Source organism: Centruroides vittatus, unplaced genomic scaffold (genome assembly GCF_030686945.1).
Source record: "Centruroides vittatus isolate TY-2023 unplaced genomic scaffold, ASM3068694v2 contig_1276, whole genome shotgun sequence".
NCBI classification, from domain to species: Eukaryota; Metazoa; Arthropoda; class Arachnida; order Scorpiones; family Buthidae; genus Centruroides; species Centruroides vittatus.
The window spans coordinates 580,118-602,242 of NW_027120815.1; the positions used below are offsets into that span (position 1 = coordinate 580,118).

Below are 22,125 nucleotides of genomic sequence, written 5' to 3' on the forward strand. Positions count from 1 at the left end.
AGGACAGCTTCTACGGCAAAAATATTTGAAGGGTATAAAGGAGTCAGATTATATGCATTCGGCATGCGCTTTACATAGCACTAACCTTATGCCATTTAGCTCATAGATGCTACACACCAAAATATTGTATAACACTTCCAATAATTCTATCCAGGGTCGACACAGCTATCAAATGTCACTACACACCACTGTCAACAGTGTTCAATGGCTAACTGTAATTGATATTCTGTGGTGCTTCTCACCTGTGGTGTAATACTGTCTTTCAAGGCTATCAAATTTGCAACATGCCCTTGATAAATCACACTTTTCTAGTGTTTCCAAAGTACAAAAGTTCATACTGGTGAGTTTTAGTACTATACGTATACGGTACATGATGTCTAGAAAGATTTGGATGGCACAACTAGCAGTGTACTTCTACAGTAAGCAAGAACTGCAGGTTTGAGTTCTGTTCCAGACCAATGTTTTCTTTCAGAATTCTCTAAATTAATTAATTTTTTAATATTGATGGCACAATTGCTTGTTTTTTACTTCAAATTTATTAACTTGTTCAAGTCTAAAATTGATTTTTAATTTCTATTTTTTTTTTTTTTTTAACAAAATATCACAACACCATAATACTACCACAACATTTAAAATAATCATATTTCAGTTTTAGAAAATAATCATTTGTATCTTTGACTTAATCATGTATTTTGTTCATAAGATTATATATATATACTTCCATTGAAAATTTTACATTGTGATAAGTTTTACTATTCTGAGTTGATATTAAATTTAAAGTTGGACTGCAAATATTTCTTTCCTAAAATAACGTTTTTAAATTAATACTGTTTTTTCTCACAATTTTAAATTTACTAAACAATATAAAATTTAATGATTTACATATAAATGTGTAAAGAATATAAAAGAGAACTCCTTGTGAATAAGAAAAGAAAATGTTGATGTGGACAGTGTATTTTTCTAGAGTTTAAATTAAATACAAAAATAAGAAAAAAAGGAATGTTTATAACGTAGTGTGTGTCTTATTTGACTAAATGGGGAATGCAATCAAAGCTAAGGAGACTAACAAAATGAAAAATGTAATTTTAATATGTATAAATATTTAATAATATTTCGTAGATTTTTTTTCCCCCCCAAGAATTTTGATTTCAGTTGTTAGGGGAGATTATAATTGAATTGTTAATTTTGTTTTTGTAGTATTGAGATATTGGTGTTGAATCAGTGCATTTAAACTATTGGAATGTATAATATAATTGAATATTGATCTTGTTTGGAATTTATTCCATATATAGTAACGTAAGCAGGATAATAGTTTATATATTAGCGGAATTTATTAATATTGTGCAAACTAGTTTCGGATTAGAAAATTAACAATAAAGTTATTTAGATGTAATATGGATGTGTGGAAGTTAAGAATACAGAGAAAGAGAAAATAAACAGGAAGCATTTAGAATACATTTTAAAATAAGTATATCCTATTTTCATCTGATATCCACTTTGGGTTAAATATTATGTAATAAACATATTCAATTTTATTATATATTTATCAATTATTTAATAGAAAATATTAAAGTGACTTTTTAAATTATATATGCCACGTTACATGAAATTTTCTAGTCTGAAATCGGATCTTTTAATCGATCAATGGTCGATAACTATCAACTGAGAATTATACTGTCAATATTAGTCAATAGTAGATGAAAGAAAAATATTCATTCAAGTGATAAATAAGCAGAGAGAAAATACTCTGATTTTATTTCCTGGTTGAATGATTTGAAAAACAGCAAAAATAATTTTATAAATATTTATTTTTTAAGGTTATGTAAAGTGTATGCTTTCAGCTATGTTAGTTCACCCAAACTACAGAAAAATATCTATAGCAGATAATCAACAAAATATTTTAATGTCATATTAAGCAAATACTACACATACGTATAGTTAAATGGCTATGCAATCATCTTTTATTTAATGCATAAACATTAAATGTAAAAGAATTACTATTAATGAAATCATGAACATGCATGAACTTTATTTTTTATTTCCTCGAATTATTATTGACCTTCATGTACAATTTGAGTTTAATTACGTCTCTGCTATAAACATCATATCCGAAATGAATAGATCTGATATGATATAATAACCTAATGATATAATTATTGTTAATTACTAAATCTTGCATTATATTCATCAAACTTATTTTGTATGTATAAATTAAAAACATTTAAGTAGGTTTTTTTTTTGTTGTTTTAATTTGTCGATCGTTTCTGAATGTGACGATATCTGTTCCATTAAATTTTCATTCCAAGTATCCTCTTTTATGGTCTTATATTATTAACTAATAAAATCCTTTTTTTTCCTTACAGAAATGAAAGAATTTATTTAACAAAATTAAAAATTTTTAATATTATTTATAATAATAATAAATTGTTAGGACTGTTCTTACTTACATGAATGTATTTGACATTAAAAGATGATATTTAAATTGTTAAATTTTGTAAGAATTGTAACAATAATTTAATATAAAGAATTATTATTTATAATATTTAAATGTACATATATATATATATATACACAGCTGCTTTAATGATTTGATTTGTTTAGTAGTTAGATTTAAAAGTTCAAATATAAATAAAATCTTTTTTAGTATTTAAGTTAAAAGTTCAAAGTATTTTATTCCATCATTAAACAATTTTATTTATTTATATCACTCAGAATTGATAATTTTTGAATTATAATAAACAGAGCATGGAAAGCCGCTACAAATTTGGAAATGCCTTCAAAATCAGAATAAAAATATACTTAAAAGCATTATTATGCTTATTGATTCTAGGAAAATATTACTAAAGCATGACATATTTGTGGTATTAATACATCTTTAATAATCTTAAATTTCCGAGTGTTTATCTCAGAAGCTTAATGCTAATCCTACTAAATTCTGATTGATATTAATTTGAAATAATTTGAGTCGTAATAAAATTGCATAACCTTTTAATAAATATTACGTACAGTTAACAGAATAATTTGTAATATAATAAATCACTAGAAAACTAATTAATGCTATAAATTCTTTAGTTGATCAATCAGATTATTATCTCAAATGTCACTAAAAATATTTATGAAAAATTCATCCAATATTCAAAAGAATTTATAATAATTATCCTCTTCTGAATATTAAATTTATATTTAAAGTTGTGTTTCTAATATTCATTTGCAGTTTTAAAGCGTAATAACTAAGCTGTAAATATCACAAAATACAAACTAATTGTGTTTGTTCGTTAATAAGTTAGAATGTAAATACCATTCCGAAAAATAAATTGAATATTCTTATTGCTTCTGTACTTAAAATATTCGTGAAAGTGATATACGTTACAACCAACAAAACACGATTACTTCCAGTAAGTAAACGATATGAGACTTTGCTGTTACCTTTGTTCGGATTTAATATTAGATTCAGAATGAATGTTTTGTTTATTTAGAGATTGGAATGATGACTGTTAAACTAATTTTCTGGCTTGTTTTTTTAAGGAATAAATGTTTTCCTTTAAGTTTAACTAGTAAGCAAGCATGTGTATTAATGTTGAATTATAAATTAAATGTTATTTGGTAAGTGGACATTGAAATTTGACATAAACAATCAGTTTAGCTAGATTAAAATGGGAAGTAAGTTAGTGTTAGGAATTAAAATTTAGATTGCATAATATATCATTTAAAAATAATAACATAAATCAAATGTTGATTTATTTACAAATTATTATTCAAGAAATATAAATGGATAATTCTTTATAATTAATATAACTTAATTGTATTTACTTTGATAATAGAAAATAATATAAAACATTGTTTATATGGATAAATATAAATCGTTTTGGTGATTTTTTGCTTTCTAAACCACTTCAGACCAAATTAGAATTCATTTTATCATATTGCAACTAAGAACTAAAGTTAAATTTATTTCAATAAGCTTCTTAAACTGGAGTAAAGTATAAATTTAAAGAGTTCTAGCCTGTTTCATCATCAATTTTTTATCTATAAAATATTTTTGGCTAACTTAGTAGCCATCCTCAAGATCAAACATTTATGGGATAGAATTCTTTTATATTTTATCATTCTTAGAAGTGTTCTAAATTGAATCAATGATAAATAACTAAAAAACGTAAAGTAAAATGAAACCATAAAGTATAAACAACGACGATGTCCATCACAAATCTGTTGAATACATACAGTAGTAATTGGCATGCAGTTTTAACCTAATCTTGCTTTATAATGTGCTTTCATACTTCTTTGGTTTATAACATATTTAGAACATTTCTAAGAACATTAAAATTTAAAAGAATTCTATTACATGAATGTTTGATCCTGAGGATGAATGCTAACTGAGCCAAAATTGTTGCTGGAACAGGCTAGAACTCTTTAAATTAAATTTACATCTGCAAATCAATTTTAGTAAAATTTTAAAATAATTTTAAAAACAATCTATACAGTAACTACATATTTTAAATGAATGCAGACCATTTTAATTTCAATTTGTCTTGATGATAAGTGATTATCGTCAATACTACTGTAATTTGTATCTTATTAATCAATATTTAACCTAATGCACTGGATCAATTAACTTTTTTTAAAGAAATAAGTTTACTTATTATCTGGTTTAAGAGATAACCAAAATCAAATGCTTTCAACTGGTTTGATAATCAAAATAACATACTATCTTTTAAATCTATCAATTTTTTTAATTTAAGAAACATTGTCTGTCTAATGAACAGGCTTTTTCTTTTTTATTCTTTCTGAGATTGGCTATAGTAATTGTCAAAAACACTTTTTCTTTTATTAAATAAATGATGAATTTAAAATGTATTCTGCTAATTTTTTGACAACAAACAATTAATAAAAATTGTTATGTGCATTTTTACAGGCACTTTTAATAATAGACATCACAAATAACAGAATTTACATGAAAAAACTGACTCGAACAATAACTATAATTTTCTTAAATTGATTGTAAGTTAATTTATTTGTACTGTATAATTAATGTTTTTATAATTTTCAAGGAATTTTTTAAATGCTGGTACAAAATTTTGACCACACCAATCAAGTGTTAGGTTAAATTGGCTACATAAAAAGTAATTTTCATTTAAATTCAATAAAAAAGAGGGGCTTAATTTTTTACAAATTAAGACAGATTCATTCTACATGTCATTTTTAATTTATTTGCTTCAATTTCTGAAATATTTATTACCCTTTACTTTTATAATCAAGTGTGGTGTGATTTGTCTAACCTGAAAAGGTTAGAAGTCATCTTTTATTCAATGACTTATGCCAATTTTGGTTTTGCTAATGTAAGAATATTTTCTGCAGTGCTTTGTGTCTCGGATATTTAATTAATGCAATATATTCAAATGTTATTCTAAGTTTTTTATATAGTGCTTTCCTCTTTTATGAATTGATATGAAAGGCACTCCTTAATTTATGTAAACTTATGTAAGGTTTAAAGAAAGAAAATTTAGATTGTCACATATAATTTAATCTATGTTATTTCTGCACACTTTATGCATTTAGTATTTGTATTAAAATTATTTTATCAATTTATTTAAATAATTTTAAAATAAATATCTTATTGTTTCTATTTTTATTATTATTTATTAAGTTACTTAAAAGTTATTTTTATTATTTAAGGAAACGATTTGGAAATTTGTCCTTCTCCTAAATCTTGTTGCACGAATCAAATGGTAGAAAGATATATTGAAGCTGCTAAGAAAGATTTTAGGAACATGTTACAGACATCCAGTTCTTATTTAAAAACTTTGATAGCTTCTAGTGCTACAAAATTTCGAGGTAAGTACTAACACATTTTGCATTCTTCTTTTTACATTAGATCTACGGAACTTTTTTACATAGATCATAAAAATACACTTTAAAATTATTTATAATTAAAGAATAAAACTAAGAACTAGTTACATTTAAATTCGTATGCTTCTGTATTTGCATTTAAATTACTGTTTAAATTTAACATTGTTTTGATTTTATTCGATTTATTTTTGACATTGTAATATATTATGTACAGTTTATTTTACATATATTTTTCAAAAGATTGTTATATTGATTGATCATTTCTAGTATACATCTGTATCAGAAATTAACATTTTGAATAATTCTGGAAATTTTTCTGTACTTTTCAGTCGACTGTGTCATGTATTCAATCACTCTAATATTGTCATGTGCTTGATCAATCATTCAGATTAAATTTTTTGCTGATTTACTATTGATAAGTATAAAAAATAATATGTCTGTATTGTTGGTTTATATTCTATTGATTATTTTTTACAGTCGATTACATATGACACTTTAATATAGAAATAAGTGTTGATAAAATCAGGTATTGGGTTAGTTTTAGATAATTTTCACATTTAAGATTTCAAATAAGTAATCTTGTTTAGGCAGAAACATTGATAAATTAAAATAATGCAAATAAAAGATGAGTGTTTGATGTGATAAAACTCAAAAAGAGGAATTTATTATTAGTCTATATTCATAAAATATTAAACGATATAGTTCAAAACAGATTTGGCAGTAGAGGTTATGGTGAAGTCGTACAGAATACGGCAATATGAATGTATCCAAAATTATGAAATTTATAGTTGGAGACACATGAATTACATTTATCTAATTATTTGCTTTACCGGTTTCTCATCTATCTTAATTTGTTTTTAATCTTGAACTTAAGCGTAAATAAAAATTGAGGATTTTATTAAAAATGCTTAATTTTAGATCTGTTCATTATTACTACTAATATTAGAAAATATCCCAAACAAAATTTTTTACCTCAGGTTTTTATATGAAGACAACTCTTATTGATGATTGTGTTAATTTATTATTAAAAAAAAATTTTTTTTATCCTATATTAAATATTTTATCAGTTAGAAAAGCTCATTTTGCAAACATATCAGAAAAAATGAATTGATAGGATTAAATACAATATTAATGTTTGCATTTTTCTTATATTTGCATTTAATTTGAAAGATTTATTTAGCTCTTGGAGGAGTTGTTGGAGCTGTATTGAATGAAATATCTATATAAAAACTAAGATTTATCATAATATATGCATCTTAATTCAGTATCATTAAAAGCTTGCAGATTTCTATAATTTTATATATCTGGTTTTAAATTTATATTTGATTTTCAACAAAATATTAAATTGTAGCATCCATTTAACATGGAAGTAGGCATATAAACAAAAGTTAAGTCCATAGGTTTTAGAACGATTCCTTTTTTAAGAATAACATTTTAGTGGCGCAGATTGTATCTTCACAATTACAAATGTACTGCAATAAAATTTTAATTTTTTTTTATTAACAAGAAAAATGAAATTAAAATATAAAATGTTTTGTATCTAATATTAATTGGTACAAGACAATTTCCTGTGTTCAATCACAACTATTGGTGATAAATTATTTATACAAAAATTATCTTTGGCATTTGAAATATACTTTTAAACTATGAATTCTTTATGGTTACTGTTTATTTCATTACCCCCCCTTTTTTTATCACTGAAGATTATTTTGATAGCAACTGTATTTATCATGGGTTTTAAATGTCTTTATTAACTTTTCACTAATTTATTTCATTTATTTTTAATATTTTGCAGATAAGAGATTATAAACTTATCATATAAATAATTCAAGAAATTTTTATTTTTGTTTTATATTTATAAAAAATTTTCTTACATTTATTAGGAAAATAGTTTTAAAAATTTCTTGTTCTTTCTTTCTATGAAAATGCAGTAATTTATTTATTTAATTTTTCAAAGGTAAAGTTGTTTGCAGCAGTATTTCATTTAAATTTTATTATTATTAAAACTTAGTCTAGCAAGATACTAGAGCTTATCAGATTTTATATGCACTGGTGTGGTTATGTTAATGAAATTTTGTGCCTGTAATGATCATATTTCATACACATAATTACTTCTTTTAATTTAAATATTCAAGTTTTTTAAAGGAGTTATTGAACTTTTAAAATTTTTTTTTTCCTTTTAAAATATGCACATTTTTAATAATTATTATATTTTAGCTTATTTATATACCTATTAATCCTTTTACTTTATATTTCAGAAAACTTTGTAGAAATGATCCAACTATCAGAAAACAATACAAATTTTTTATTTTCTGATGTTTACAAAAAAATGGATACTGTTGCCAGAGAACCAGTTGTTAGACTTTATTCTGATCTTCTTTCGTATATAAATGGTCGTAAAATAAATCTTGAAGAACGTATCTGGTCATTTTTTGATTCACTTTTTCCTCTCGTTTATCATCATAGTATAAATCCTAAGTTAAAAGATTTCAGTGATGACTATAAAGAATGTCTACGTCAAACTCAACAAGAGATTAAACCTTTTGGTGATATCGCAAGGAAAGTCGCAGAGCAATTAACGAGATCTTTTGAAGCGGCTCATTTATTTTTAGAAGCAATGAATCTGGGTGTTGAGGTAGCAAACAGTACAGAACATTTGGAAATAAATACGGAATGTAGTAAAAGTTTGTTCCGTTTGACATATTGTGCTCACTGTCATTCTTTAGTAGATGCTAAACCTTGCAGCGGTTTCTGTCTCAATGTTATTCGAGGCTGTTTAGCAGGCGTAGCAGAACTAGATCAGCCATGGAACGGATACATCATAGCGCTGGAACGACTAACTTCAGGCATGGTGGGTTCCTATAACATTGAAGAAACTCTCAGTACTTTAGATACAAAAATATCTGAAGCTATTATGTATGCAATGGAAAATGGACCAGAATTATCAAAAAAAGTGAGTGAAAATATTTTAGAATAATTGATGTGTAATAAATACGGAAAATGTGTCTAAAATGGACCTTCCATAGAACAAACCTATATATATATATATATATATATATATATATATATATATAAACACAATAAATATAGGAACAGAATGATTTGCCATTTAAAATGCTAAATATTCACTCAAAACCTTAGAATAAAGTTATAATATATTGCATTAAAAAGTTTTTGAGTGAGTATTTTATAAAAGTGCAGTTTAGAAAAGAAGAAAAGAGTAAATATTAATAAAATACTATTATATGCCAGAAAGAGAACATGGAACAGGAAAACTTTGGCAATCAATTACACTACATATACTGAAAAATCCTGCTTTACTCGTTTAACAGCAACTAAATTATATATCTTAATGTATGTTACAACTTTCAGGTCTTGATCATCATAGTTCAATTTGATCACCATCAGTTAAGTCAGTCTTACCATTTAAGTTTTTATTTTCATTGTCTGGAAAGTAGCCGTAACAACACAATACTGTTTCTTCCCAACTATCTAGGAGGATTAACTCATTTCCATGCAGGAACAAATATTTAAATATTGCTTTTGAGGAAAAATGTGCCAAAAATCTAAAAAAGGAAATAATACTTTGAATTAATTTTATTTTCAGTGATTTGGTAACTTTTACTTACAAAAACTAACAATGTTTACAATAAAATGGTTTCCATCTCTTCGTATTAGCTAGACAAAAGAAGCAATTGATTCCATCTGGTAAAATTTTTAGATTAAGTTAAATTCAGCACTGGTTGATGTAAGAGATAATAAACAGTTCTACATTGTACATAAGAATAATCAATTTTCAAAAGTATTTTTTTAAAATAAATCTTGAAGTATTTTATGTTAATTTATTAATTATTAAGTTACTGTTAACTGTTTTTAAGCACTTAATAACATAATAATGAATTGGCTAATCAGTTAATGGTAGGTCTTTGGGAATAGGACAGTTAAAATATCTGTTTACTGGGTTTTTTTCCACAGACTTTTTCCTCTGTATCATACATACATCTTGGTGTTTTAGCATGTCTTTGAAACATAACACTTATATTGTAGAAGCAGTTTTAATTGAGTTGTATGTAACATTTTTTTTCAATTTTTCTCTCTCTGGATTAATAAAATATAATCTTATATATAAAATTCTCGTGTCACAATGTTAGTTACCTTACTCCTCCGAAACGGCTTTACCGATTTTCACCAAATTTTATATGCATATTCAGTAGGTCTGAGAATCGGCTACTATCTATTTTTCATACCCCTACACCATTTCCCCCTTTCAAAAATATATTTATATATGGATTAAGGCTTTTATGTCCAACAGATGGCGCTAACTTCCGACGACCTAAGTTTGCTTTTCTGTGAGGCATTATGCTTTTCTGTGAGAATGGACTGAAGCAGATCATTTTCTATCTATCTATATAAATAAAATATAACGTTCGTTTGTTCCTACCGATTCCTTTGAAATTTTGACACAACGTTGCATTCGAATACGCACGTGTTTTTATATAATATACATGTCGAAATTCCCCCCAGTGGGGGGAGATGGACGGGATTAAGGCTTACCGTGAAGAACTCGGCTTCTATTATACTATTTTACATGCGGTTTTTGATTGCGTTTTAATAAGTTACGTCAACAGAATATACACTAAAAAGGGATTTTTCGATATTCCCCAGCGGGAAAAGTGACGGGATTAAGGCTTACTGTGAAGAACTCGGCTTTTATTATACTATTTTAGATGCGTTTTTGATTGCGTTTTAATAGGGTACGTCAAGAGAATGTACACTAAGAAGGGATTTTTTGAAATTCCCCCCACGGGAGAAGTGTTATACATTTATAATAGATACATTTTGAGCCACAACAACGCGTGGCCGGGTCAGCTAGTTGTCTATAAAGTGAAAATGTGCCAAAATAAGTTTATGGCTGGCATTATTGCATTCCATTTTAGACAGATTTTTACTTATTTTATTATTATATATTGTAAGTAAATATGAATGTAACATTATATTCAAAATATGTTTATGCATATTGTTTTAATTAATAATCCAAATACTATTTTGTTTTTTTAATCTAAATATTTTATTAGAGATTTTTATCGTAATTCAAAAATCTAAACAAAAATTCAATTAATGTTTTAGAACTTTAATCATAATAAACATTCTACAAATAAACTATGAAATATAATCTGCTTAAAATAATTTGATTTTTATGTAGGTAAAAGCGACATGTGGTCATCCACGTCGAGCAACTAGGGAGGTCATAAGCGAATCGGTACTTGAAAGTCCAAAGAAAATAGTTGCAATAAGATCGACCGACACAAGTCTTTATATGAAAATACAGACGTTTGTTCATAAATTAACTGAAACAAAAGGATATCATGCTAATTTAGCAGATGCAATGTGTAATTATGATACTATGGTTGGGAAAAGTGGTGATACATGCTGGAATGGCAACAGTCTTGGAGAGTAAGTATTTGTAAACTAGTATTTTTTCCTCCATTTAATTGTATTTTTATATTATAAATTCAAACTATATTAATATAAGTAATAATATAATTCTCATATTTAGATTTTATGCATTTATAATGACTATTTTTAAAAATTCTGTAAAATAAAAATTATATATATATATATATATATAATGCATCCATACAGCATTAATTGCTTATTAAAGTAAATATTTAGCATAAATATTCAGTGGCATTATTTCTAAATCAAAAACAAATTTTTCAATAAAAGAAAAACTTACATTTTATCCATTTAAAAATAAACTGAACTTAAATGAACTGACCAATGTAAGTTTTTTAGTGTTTTTTTTCCCCCCTTTTTAATTCAGTCTGGGAATATTTAAAGTAATTCATCTACAGAAAATTAGCACCTATCAGTAGATTGAAGGCAGGGTTGGGTGGTATTCTCCTGTTACATCATTCATTTTTTAACATTGCTTAATACGTTATCTGCCAAACCCATTTTCTAGAAATCTTTTCAAGAGTTCATTAGTTACACGGTTATTTTACACCTTTGGAAACCAGTTTTTTAAACTACTTTTCCCTACTTACATATTTTTATGCATATTTATTCTAATTAAAATTGATATATTTGAAAGATTATTTGTGCTAATGAGTTAAATAGGTTGAAATTTATTTTTACTAAATAAAAAATAATTTAGATCTTAATTGTGATGACGCTTAGCAATTGGGAGCAAGTATGAATTTAGTTAATATAATAAAAAAAAAAATTATAAATTCTTATAAAGACATTTTAAGTTAAGTGTCAAATCTTTATTAAAAATTATATAAATAATTAAACATTTTTTCACAGATTTTCTTAATGAAATAATAAAAAATATCATTTTAGATATTCAAAGACTATTGCTGGAATTGGCATATTTGCCCAGAAGCATAATCCAGAGATCAAATTTTCGTCGGCGCAAGATGTAGTATTATCTACTTTAATAGATAAATTAAACCATATTAAACAGGTATTGTTTTGCAATATAAATTTATATTATAATTATTTATTTGTAATTTTAATTCCTTAATTTTAAAAGCTCACATACATAGTATAAAAGTGTGGTTGTGAATAGATAATTTTGTTATTAGTTGAGAATTTTCAAGATAAGTATTTACTATTACTAGTTCACAGTATAAAATAAACATTGCAGAAAAAATATATAATTTTTTCCATTACAATAAAAAAAAAATTATTTTAACAGTTTTCATTATATATTTTAAAGCCTTCAGATTTACATTGAAAGTCTTGGCAAAAGCTTTTGATAGATTTAATTATAGTTAAAGACAAATGATTTTTTAAAACAGCAACTTTTTACAAAATGAAATGTGGGCTGAAAAAAGATTAATCTGAATCAATTTGCAACAAAAATAATTTTAAATATTTTGCTTTTAAAAATTCTGATGAACCTGTTCAGTCTTTTACATTAAAATCATTTAAATTTATTTTTGAAATTAAGTTACATATGAAAGCTTTTAAAATTAAAATATTTGGAGATAAATTGTAAATAATTGTAGAGTTAATCTGGAAGATCGTTTTAAAATGATAATTTTAAAGTTTATTGTAATATAATCCTTCTGTAAAATAGTTCAGTTGTGTTTATTAAAAATGTTTTGTATTGCATAAATAAAAATTAATTTTATATAATATAATTATTAAAACAAGGTTTAATTTTTTTTCTCTGTAATTTGACAATTATGTAAACTTGTGCAGAAGTTCAGTTTTTAATTCATTGTAAAATTGTTGAATTATTCCAGTTCATTCCTTTTACCTCTGTCTTTACTCTCTGATTTCTGTGTATGCACTGTCTACTAGGATCTTGTTTATTAATAGGGCTTATTATACTGAAGTGGTTTCTGATTAGCAAATAGAGAAGATCTTAGTCAAAAATCAAGTGAAAAGTCAAAAATTTGACTATGATGGCCTCTATTTGCTGATCAGAAACTACACCAGTATAATAAGTTCTATTAATAAACAAGGTCCTAGTACGCAGAAATCTATTCTAGTTCAGTTCATAATCAACTGATAATAAACTGGAATTTCTTGAAAATCTATTTCTAATGAAATAAAAACTAATTGTGTAAATTATCCTACAATTTAATGACTAAAACTAGAAAAATACAACACTATAAATGATATACAACTTTAATAATTTATAATTTATTTTACATAAATCAAACTATACTTATACTAGTTATACTTTAATTGAAATAGATTGTTATTATATTAGATAGTCAATTAATTTCCATCAAAATATAAAAAGTAATAAACTAAAATCTTCTTAAAAGCAATTTTGTATATTTACATTAATCAAAAGTTAATATGTAATGATTAAAGTACATAAATAAATAACGTTGCAAAGTTCATTTGAAGTATCAAAACAATTTTTTAAGATAGTGGAGACAAATTGTTTATCTTAATGCATTGCAAAGTACATGTCATAATTTTTTATTGTGGTTTTTATTGCGGAACTCTTTGATATTGCTATCTATAAGAATATTTATATATAAATTAATTTTGAATATGGATCTTGTTTATGAAATATATTAATCATTTCTTGTTACACTTGTCATCATCTAACATTTAATTTGCTACTAACAGTTGTTGAACAGCAAAATGACTTCTTTACCTCAATCGGATTCTTACACAATGGAAGGAAGTGGTAGTGGGAGATTATGGGGAAATAACATTGGAGACGACGAAGACTATCACGACGGCTCTGGTAGTGGAGATTATGATGGTGGTAGGTTCTATTTATTTATTTATTTTTTCCGAAAGCATTAATTTTTGTGATTGACTTGTATTATTATGGTTAATTTCATCTAACTCAAATCTAAATTAATTTCTTAACTTAAACTTAATCATTTACAGGATTGTAAGTATAAAATTGTTAATATTTTCTGCAACACTTGAAATTTTTAAAATATGTTTTTGTAAAGAATTTTTTAACAATAGAAAAAAAGCTAACCTTCTTCCTTTTCTAGATGCGCGCGAAAGTGACTTTGATTTTAACGGTGGGAATACCGACAAAGACAGTCGAAAAGATCAAGAGAGGAAAATGGAACATGGTAAAAGTCGTACCGGCGATGTCGGCGGAGCGTCGTCTTACTTTAATTTGTCCAGTGTCACGATGATACTCTTGATCGAATGTATTCTCCTTAAGTATGCAGCACCTCATTGACGTAAAGCCAATTTCTAAAGCCATATAGGAGAGCTCAATTCCTACACTGATTGTACTGTTATTGTTTTGTAATGGTGCCAGGGTCCTTGACCATTTCTACAAAGAGCAAACGCTCTTCCTTTTGGCAGTTACAAATACTATAATAATTATTCTGCTAATACTACATTACTATTCAAATGCTTGTGTGGAATTTAGATGGGGAAATGTTGGCTTCGGAAGATATGCCAGAAGGAAAGGTAACAGTCATTTACAGGATTATAGCAATTCATTTGTCACTCAATAGCAGAAAAAAGAAAAATAGATCTGCATTGTGTTATTTTCAAAAACAAAAAAAAGGGGGAAAAAACTTTCGCAAGCAATATGTGTCCTGTTGCCATCATAATAGTGCTGAATGTTTGGTGGAAGATTCAAGTCACATATTTTATTTCTCTAACTAAATTGTTTATTTGTAACAAACATAGAAAATATTTTTTATTCTTTTGTCAATTTTTATCGATTCTTAGATGCAGGGTGACCAGATACCTATTTTCAAAAAATTATATACAAGCACTTAATTACATATTACGCATATGTTATATTTCTAATGAGATTGTTGAAATACTCATTTATTTGTATGATCATTAATCATTTAGATTATTTCATGTTTCATTACACATGTAAAACTATCCAAATTTTTTTTTAATGACCAAAAACTTTAATAATTTGATGCAGCAGATGTAAATTTGTATTTTGTATTAATTTATTATATACCATAACAAAAACAAACACACATTTCTAGTGTTTTCAGTTAAAATTTAATGTAATGATTTTGAATTTCCATCTGTTCTGACCTCATTCCATTTATTCTGTGATATAAATTTTTTTTTGTTTTATATCTTATAAGACTTCCTTTTTAATTATACATTTGATGTATTTATGGAAGGTTATTACACGGAATAAAACAACAGAAATTTAATTTTATTATTTGTTAAGTCAGCACCAACTTTTTGTGTTTAAAATAATAATGTGTTTGCAAAATTGTTCCGAAACATTGTAAATAAAAGAAACTTAATTGCCTTTTTAACAAATTTAAAATAATTTTTTTTTTATAAAACTGTAAAAAAAAATGTAAATACATTTTATTGCAGTAAGATCATTTCACCAAATTTGACATGAATTATCAAAAAGGAAAAATGGGGTTCTGGTCACTCTACTTCTAATAAGATAAACTGTGATTTGAGTGTTTTTAAATTTAAACTTCTTAAATTATGGTGGAACCTTGATTATAATGTAAATGCCGTTAGTTTGATGACTGCTGACACTTTAAATATAATTTTTCCCGAAAAGAAATTTTCTCACTCGTTACTCACTAGCAACAAGAAACGTTATATCATTTGGACGATTTCTTTTTAAATTAACCGACGATCCGAGGATCGAACTCCTCATTAAACTGGATAATCAGGGTTCTATTACATTTTCAATCAGTTGTCCACATTATCAGTAAACATCTTTGGCCACATTAACGATTAAAAAAAAGTAATGCCATTGTGTGATATCGTTGCATTTTCGATGAGTTAAATCCAAAACAGTCGTCTTCGATTTACTTTGTCACGTGAGAAAAATGATTTAACATTTGTTTAATCTCTAAATTTAAATTTTATATATACATTATATATAACTTTTTAAAATTATACATAATTTGGATATTTGTTTACTAATTAGATAAATTTTATTATTATATTAGCTACGGAATCACTATTTTTTTTTCCTTGAGAGTATACTTTCTAATCCAAGGCAAAAAAAAAAATTTATCATGTATTTGCTTGTTAAACTCTCAAAAAAAGGGCATAAAATTCTTTCATTTGTTAATTTATGCATTCTTCTTAGTTTTTTTTAATTATTTAACAATATATATACATACAACTTATGTGGTAACTAATTGTGATAGCTGGATATGCATGTAGACTGCGAGGCATTTGTCATACATTTAATGTATGAGGCAAGCACAAGTTGGTATTAACAAAATAAAAAAAAATCCTCTTCCCTTTCCTCCCATTTATAAAAATGTGATAGCTGTATAAAATGTGGAGAAAATAACAAAATAGCACTTAGAGTTGTTTACGTTACTTGGAATTAAAAAAAAATGATATCTCTATATAGTTATGCATTAACCCGTAAATATGAATTTTAGAAGGCTCAAACTGTCCCGACTTTTCGATGATTTTGAGGTGTAACGTTTCATTTACCGTTAGAATACTATTTATACTCATTTCTATGGGATGTTAACGATCTTTCTGCAATATAACAAATTCCTGCGAGTCTGACTTCCAGCTAACTCTTCCAATAGAATGTCAAGTGCCATAAGGTATTCCTAGTTAGGTTTTGCAAGATTTTTTTTTCCTTTACCGAAGCTATTTATTTACAATGCAGAGGAAATTTTGTTTGATTTTATTGCTAGAATTTAATATTGTTTTTGTTCATTGTTTGTATTCTAATGTTACTTTAAAGGAAAAAGAAAATTTCAAGTTCTGAGAATAGAGCCCAAGAAGAGCTTCTTAATTTTTCCAATTTTTTTTTTCTGTATAATTGTTGATAATGTAACTGTATGTAAAGATGTACATAATATACAGTTGACAATGATAAACTTTATCTTTTAAAATTAAACACTTTTTTAGATTAAAGATGACATCATGTATTAAAAAATAACTCAAATATTTTCTTTTTGTTTTGATATTTTGTTTCCTATTTTCTTGTACAGTTTGTACATTATATGCAAGAGATATACTAATGTAGCTCTGAATTAAATTTTCTTCAAACTGTGATTTTCAATGCAATCGAGTACATAATTCGACAAGGTGTACATGTTTTTCAAAATTGATATTTTATATATTTTGTCTGATAAAGAAGAAAAAATGAATACGTATTAAATAGTATTAGTTAAATGTTTTTTCTTTTTGCTTTTCTGCCATTTCTTGCTCTCACGATTAATTTAGGCTTCGAAGTTTCTAACGACAATTCCCGATCTAACGAACAGACTGTGATCTTCCGTTTAGATTTGTTAGCATTAATTGTCGGTAGCACACCAAATAATATGCGGCAGTCAACTCTTGATTATCTTGACGTAGATGCTCTCTTCCTATCTCCGATCGTTAAGCTACGATTCCAAAGGTATTTTCTCATCTTACCTTGCGTAAATTGTATTTCCATTATCTTAAATAATGGAGAGTTGACTGTGTAGCACTTTAAATCAGAAAATGTTTTTTTTTTTTCTGAGTTGTGTTAACGGTTCTCGTAAACGTTCGACAATATTCCTAAATAGTAAATTTAGATCTAGTTTTTATTTCATAAATTCCAAATTTATTAATAGTCTAATTAAAAATGTAAAATCTAAATTCTATTTTTGTGAATGGGGAAAAAAATAATAATTTTAGCATTTAAAATTAACTCGCTCTCGCCAGGAAAATTAACGTATCTAATTCGGATTGCAACAGTTGCTCACAATTATTTTTTCTGTAATTCGTAATTAAGAGCGCAGAGTTTCCGGTAGAGGTTATCTTTAGTATTTCGGTGTAATAGTTACGAATCTGAGGCAGCAGTTGTCACGCGGAACATATCACGACTCATTACTTGTTTTCTTTTCGTTTCCATATTCGTCCTACGAACCAAATATGCTGTGTGTATTCACGTATATGGTATTAGACTGACAACTAATAAAGTCTTTTATTCTCTTTTCACTAATTTGGGTTATAGAAGTTTTTAATTATTAAAAAAAAAAATGAGCTAGAGATTCCATTTATAAAAAAATTTCTGCACAAATCTTAACAGATAATAGTTGATCAATTATATTAAAGGAAATTTAAATATGTTTGTATATTATAGCTTATATATATGTGTATAGCCTATATATGCAATAGCGACATTCTCTCTACCATCAAAATTTTCAGATTAATCAAATAGTTTTTTAACCATTTTATCTGTTTACTTAAGTCTTTATTTGCAATATTGTTGTTCAGAATAAAAAAAATACCTAACTATAGTCAGAATCTAGATGTTACTTTGTCATTTGGTGTATTTACAATTCAAACAAGAAATAAATGGCTTTTGTATAAAGGCTGGTGTTTTTAATGAATATTTTTCTAATGCATTCCGAAAGTTAGATGGGGACAGTTCGGCAGTGGCGCATTTTTTAACTTTCGCGAGGAAGACGCCGAAGGTCTTGGGAGTGGGTTCGTAAAAACCGAAGCATTAAATAACGATCACGGAAGCCGTCATCAGCAGAAGAAAACCAAAATAATTTCAGCTTTGCGCATTACACATTTAATTTTGCAAGTTAAATGACGCAGATGAGTATTTAATGACAATGCCTATTGATTATGTAAAATTAAAACATTTGTTCTTTTGGACTAATTACATGTAGTTTAATCATATTTAAAAGCTTTGGTAGTTTTTTTTTCCTTTCTTTTTTAAACGGTAATTTATTTAAATAATGTCCGTGTAAGATTTATTCTGCTTTAATCATTTTTTTTATTGTCTTAACAAATGCAATTACTAAAAAATATTTAGAATATCACATTCTATTCCTTGACAAGTTAAAAGATCTTTTAGAGCTCTAACACATCTTAATCAAATTAAAATTTCTAATTCAGTACAGATGTTAATAGGACGTGTACAAATCAACAAAACAATATGAAAGTAATGCATTAACCTTAATTATTACCAGATGGTTCTATTACATTTCTTAAACAGGTCAAGTTTAGTGACAGAAGTGTTAAGTATCCTATGTATGTTTTTATTATTACTTTTTTTTAAACAGAAATAAACCATTACACATTTTAACATCATATTTTATTTGATACATACAATATATACAGTACAAAATCTAAGTTTATTTTTTAAACTTATCCTTGTAAACTCGGAACAATTTCTACGAGAATAATACACAAACATGAAGACATAGCAAAGTATAAAAGACTATATAGTGAACGACGCTTTGGTATTCAATATGAACATTCACGTGTATACAAATCTATTGCTTTCAAAAAAGCCGTACGAGAGCATTTGTCGTCGGACAAATTACACAAATTACGTAGACCATGGTGCGAGACGTCTCGAAATACCGTGCGACTTTTCTATTTTAGATCTCGATTATCAAAAACGTGCGTAAAAAACAATTTTGACTCGAGCGAATAACTTTTTAGTCGGATACACATTAATAAGCTATCTACATTATAAAACATTTTGTGCAGTTGAAAAATACGAATAAATCTACAATTTGTATGCTCTACGTTATGCAGACGGAGTAAAATTTTTAAAAATAATGCCCAATTTACATTTGTCGCATTCGTACAATTTTGCAATTTTTTGTCGGAGTTTTTCATTTTATTTCTGCTCGACGGCAAATTAAATGTCGGACAATGGCACACTCAGTTTGTAAACGTCTTAAATAAAAAAACAATACAAAAAAAAATACCTGAGTAATTTCAATGCTAACAATTGTTAATAGAGAGATCAAATCACAACCTGGTAATTTTATAAAAAGCAACTGTATGTTAAATATTTAAATTAGCATAAACGAAGCCGAAGACGGGCTTCTCCGAACCAGTAATGTTAATGCAAAAAAAAAAAAAAAATTAACCCTCAACTTCAATGACAAATATATACTCCATGACTCATTCGGCTTAGAAATGCCAATGACTTACACTACATACTCATCATACTTGTTTAACTGGTTGTAGTATTTGGTAAAACTAATGAAATATTTTTCAAGACCAGTTTCTACAAATATAGTAAAACAATGCATTTCTTTATTTGAAACGGGTATAAATTTTATTTTTAACTTATAATGCAAGTTTGATGTCTACTAAGGCTGCTTGAAATTTACTTCCAGTGTAAAATAGAGGATCAAAAAATGTTTCTTAATTAAATTGTTGCACGACATAAATTTGCAATAAATTTTTGTCGGTCTCAATTATGCGACGATGCAAAATATCGATCGGAATTCTCTTTTGTTACGAATAATTGTAGTCGTTTGTCGGACATTTTAAAATTATATTTTGCATTTAGTAATCTGGTCTCAAATTCTCTAATTTAAATATACCTTACTTACTTGTGAAAAAGTCAAATATAAGCCATTCGAAAAAAATTATCTTGTAAACAGATAAAAATGCAAATATTGCATAGTTTAAAAAAGATGCGACATACCATGAACAGTTTGTATAAAATTTCTAATACGACAGATGCGAATTTTATACGATATAAATTTGAGTAAACGAGAGCGCCTCGAACGTCGGTAGAAAAAATATATCTAAAATCGAGTCGACAAAGTAAATATTTTACACGAAGCTTACGGTAAGAGAAATTCGATACGGAAGTTAAGTACTAGGTTTAGATTTACACACATTTACTATGAATGACTAAGTATATTTGGCACAATTTTTGGATAAAGCTCTTGTCATTTAAAACTATTGAAATCAAATATAAAATTTATTCTTCACTCAATCCTTCTATGTAGAATTTATTTAACATTGAAAAAAAAGATTTAAATATATCAAAAAGATTCAACATTGTTACTGTTATTGATTTTTAGTTTGAATTGACGAAAGCCTAGTATATGCATATTTATATAATTTCAGATGTTCTCTTTTCATGTTTCTCCCACAATAATTAATAACTATCTTTTTTTTTTCATTTGAGCAGATACACATTAAATGAAAAGACAATACATTCATTTTTCTATATTTAAATATAGGCTTTGTCTACGAGCAATTCTTATCTGATTTAATGATATGGATTGTTTATTAATTCGTGAATGTTACAAAAATACTCGACGTGGGACTATAGCATTTTGAATTAACTGCCATTAATGCTGTATACTTATCACAATCAGGAAGTGACTGCGTAACTTAACACTGCGAATCAAAGTTTTTTCTTAGAAAAACAGAGGTTTATCAACGAAATAAGATATTCCTAAGCATCGGAATTAAGTAATTAACTTACTTTTTCCAATCTGAAGTTAGCTTTGTTAGAAGAGATCAAGTTAGATTTAAAACTTAGCCAGCAAAATTAATTTAAGCATCGTGAATTTTAGTACATCTACATTTAAGTGTAACAACGATAACAATTCGGTCACTTTCAAACTGCATTCCTCTACGAGCATCTTATACAGACCGTATCATTATAAAATTAACTATTCAAATCACAAATTCTTTAATATTAATCAAATAGCAAGTCGTCGGATACCTAACGTCGATTATAAAAATTTTATTTATAATAACCATTTATAAATAATGAACTATGGAACAATTATAAAATCGTATCATCATCATCATTCGACACATTCATTCAGCAGTTTCAATTTCACTCTAAGAAACTTAATATAGAAATATCCAAAAAGTAAATATGCATATATTTTAAATTGTCTACGAACTGGAAGAAGTTTTAAAGTATTGAGTTATAGCCTCCTCGGATGTGAAAAGCCACACTATTTTTATTAATTTCGTGTTTAGATGGATTAGTAGTACCATTTTTCATCAGAGCATTTCTAACAACAGTTTTAAAATTGTTTTAAATGTTAGATTTTATTATTATAATTATGGGCATTAGTGGTCATAATTATATTT

The 22,125-nt window shown here is 26.3% G+C and overlaps 1 protein-coding gene across 2 annotated transcripts in view; it reads left to right on the forward strand.

Annotated features, from left to right (window-relative positions):
- Positions 1 to 18,616, forward strand: part of dally (division abnormally delayed protein) — a 40,139-nt gene extending 21,523 nt beyond the window's left edge. The window contains exons 2-7 of one of the 2 annotated variants that reach the window (XM_067286948.1): positions 5,674 to 5,832; positions 8,106 to 8,800; positions 11,051 to 11,301; positions 12,193 to 12,316; positions 13,948 to 14,089; positions 14,331 to 18,616. In XM_067286948.1, the coding sequence (XP_067143049.1) occupies positions 5,674 to 5,832; positions 8,106 to 8,800; positions 11,051 to 11,301; positions 12,193 to 12,316; positions 13,948 to 14,089; positions 14,331 to 14,527 (1,568 nt within the window). In that variant the 3' untranslated portion in view covers positions 14,528 to 18,616. The remainder of the gene's footprint in view (positions 1 to 5,673; positions 5,833 to 8,105; positions 8,801 to 11,050; positions 11,302 to 12,192; positions 12,317 to 13,947; positions 14,090 to 14,330) is intronic. The other variant, XM_067286956.1, reaches the window with a different exon arrangement.
- Positions 18,617 to 22,125: the final 3,509 nt, after the last annotated feature.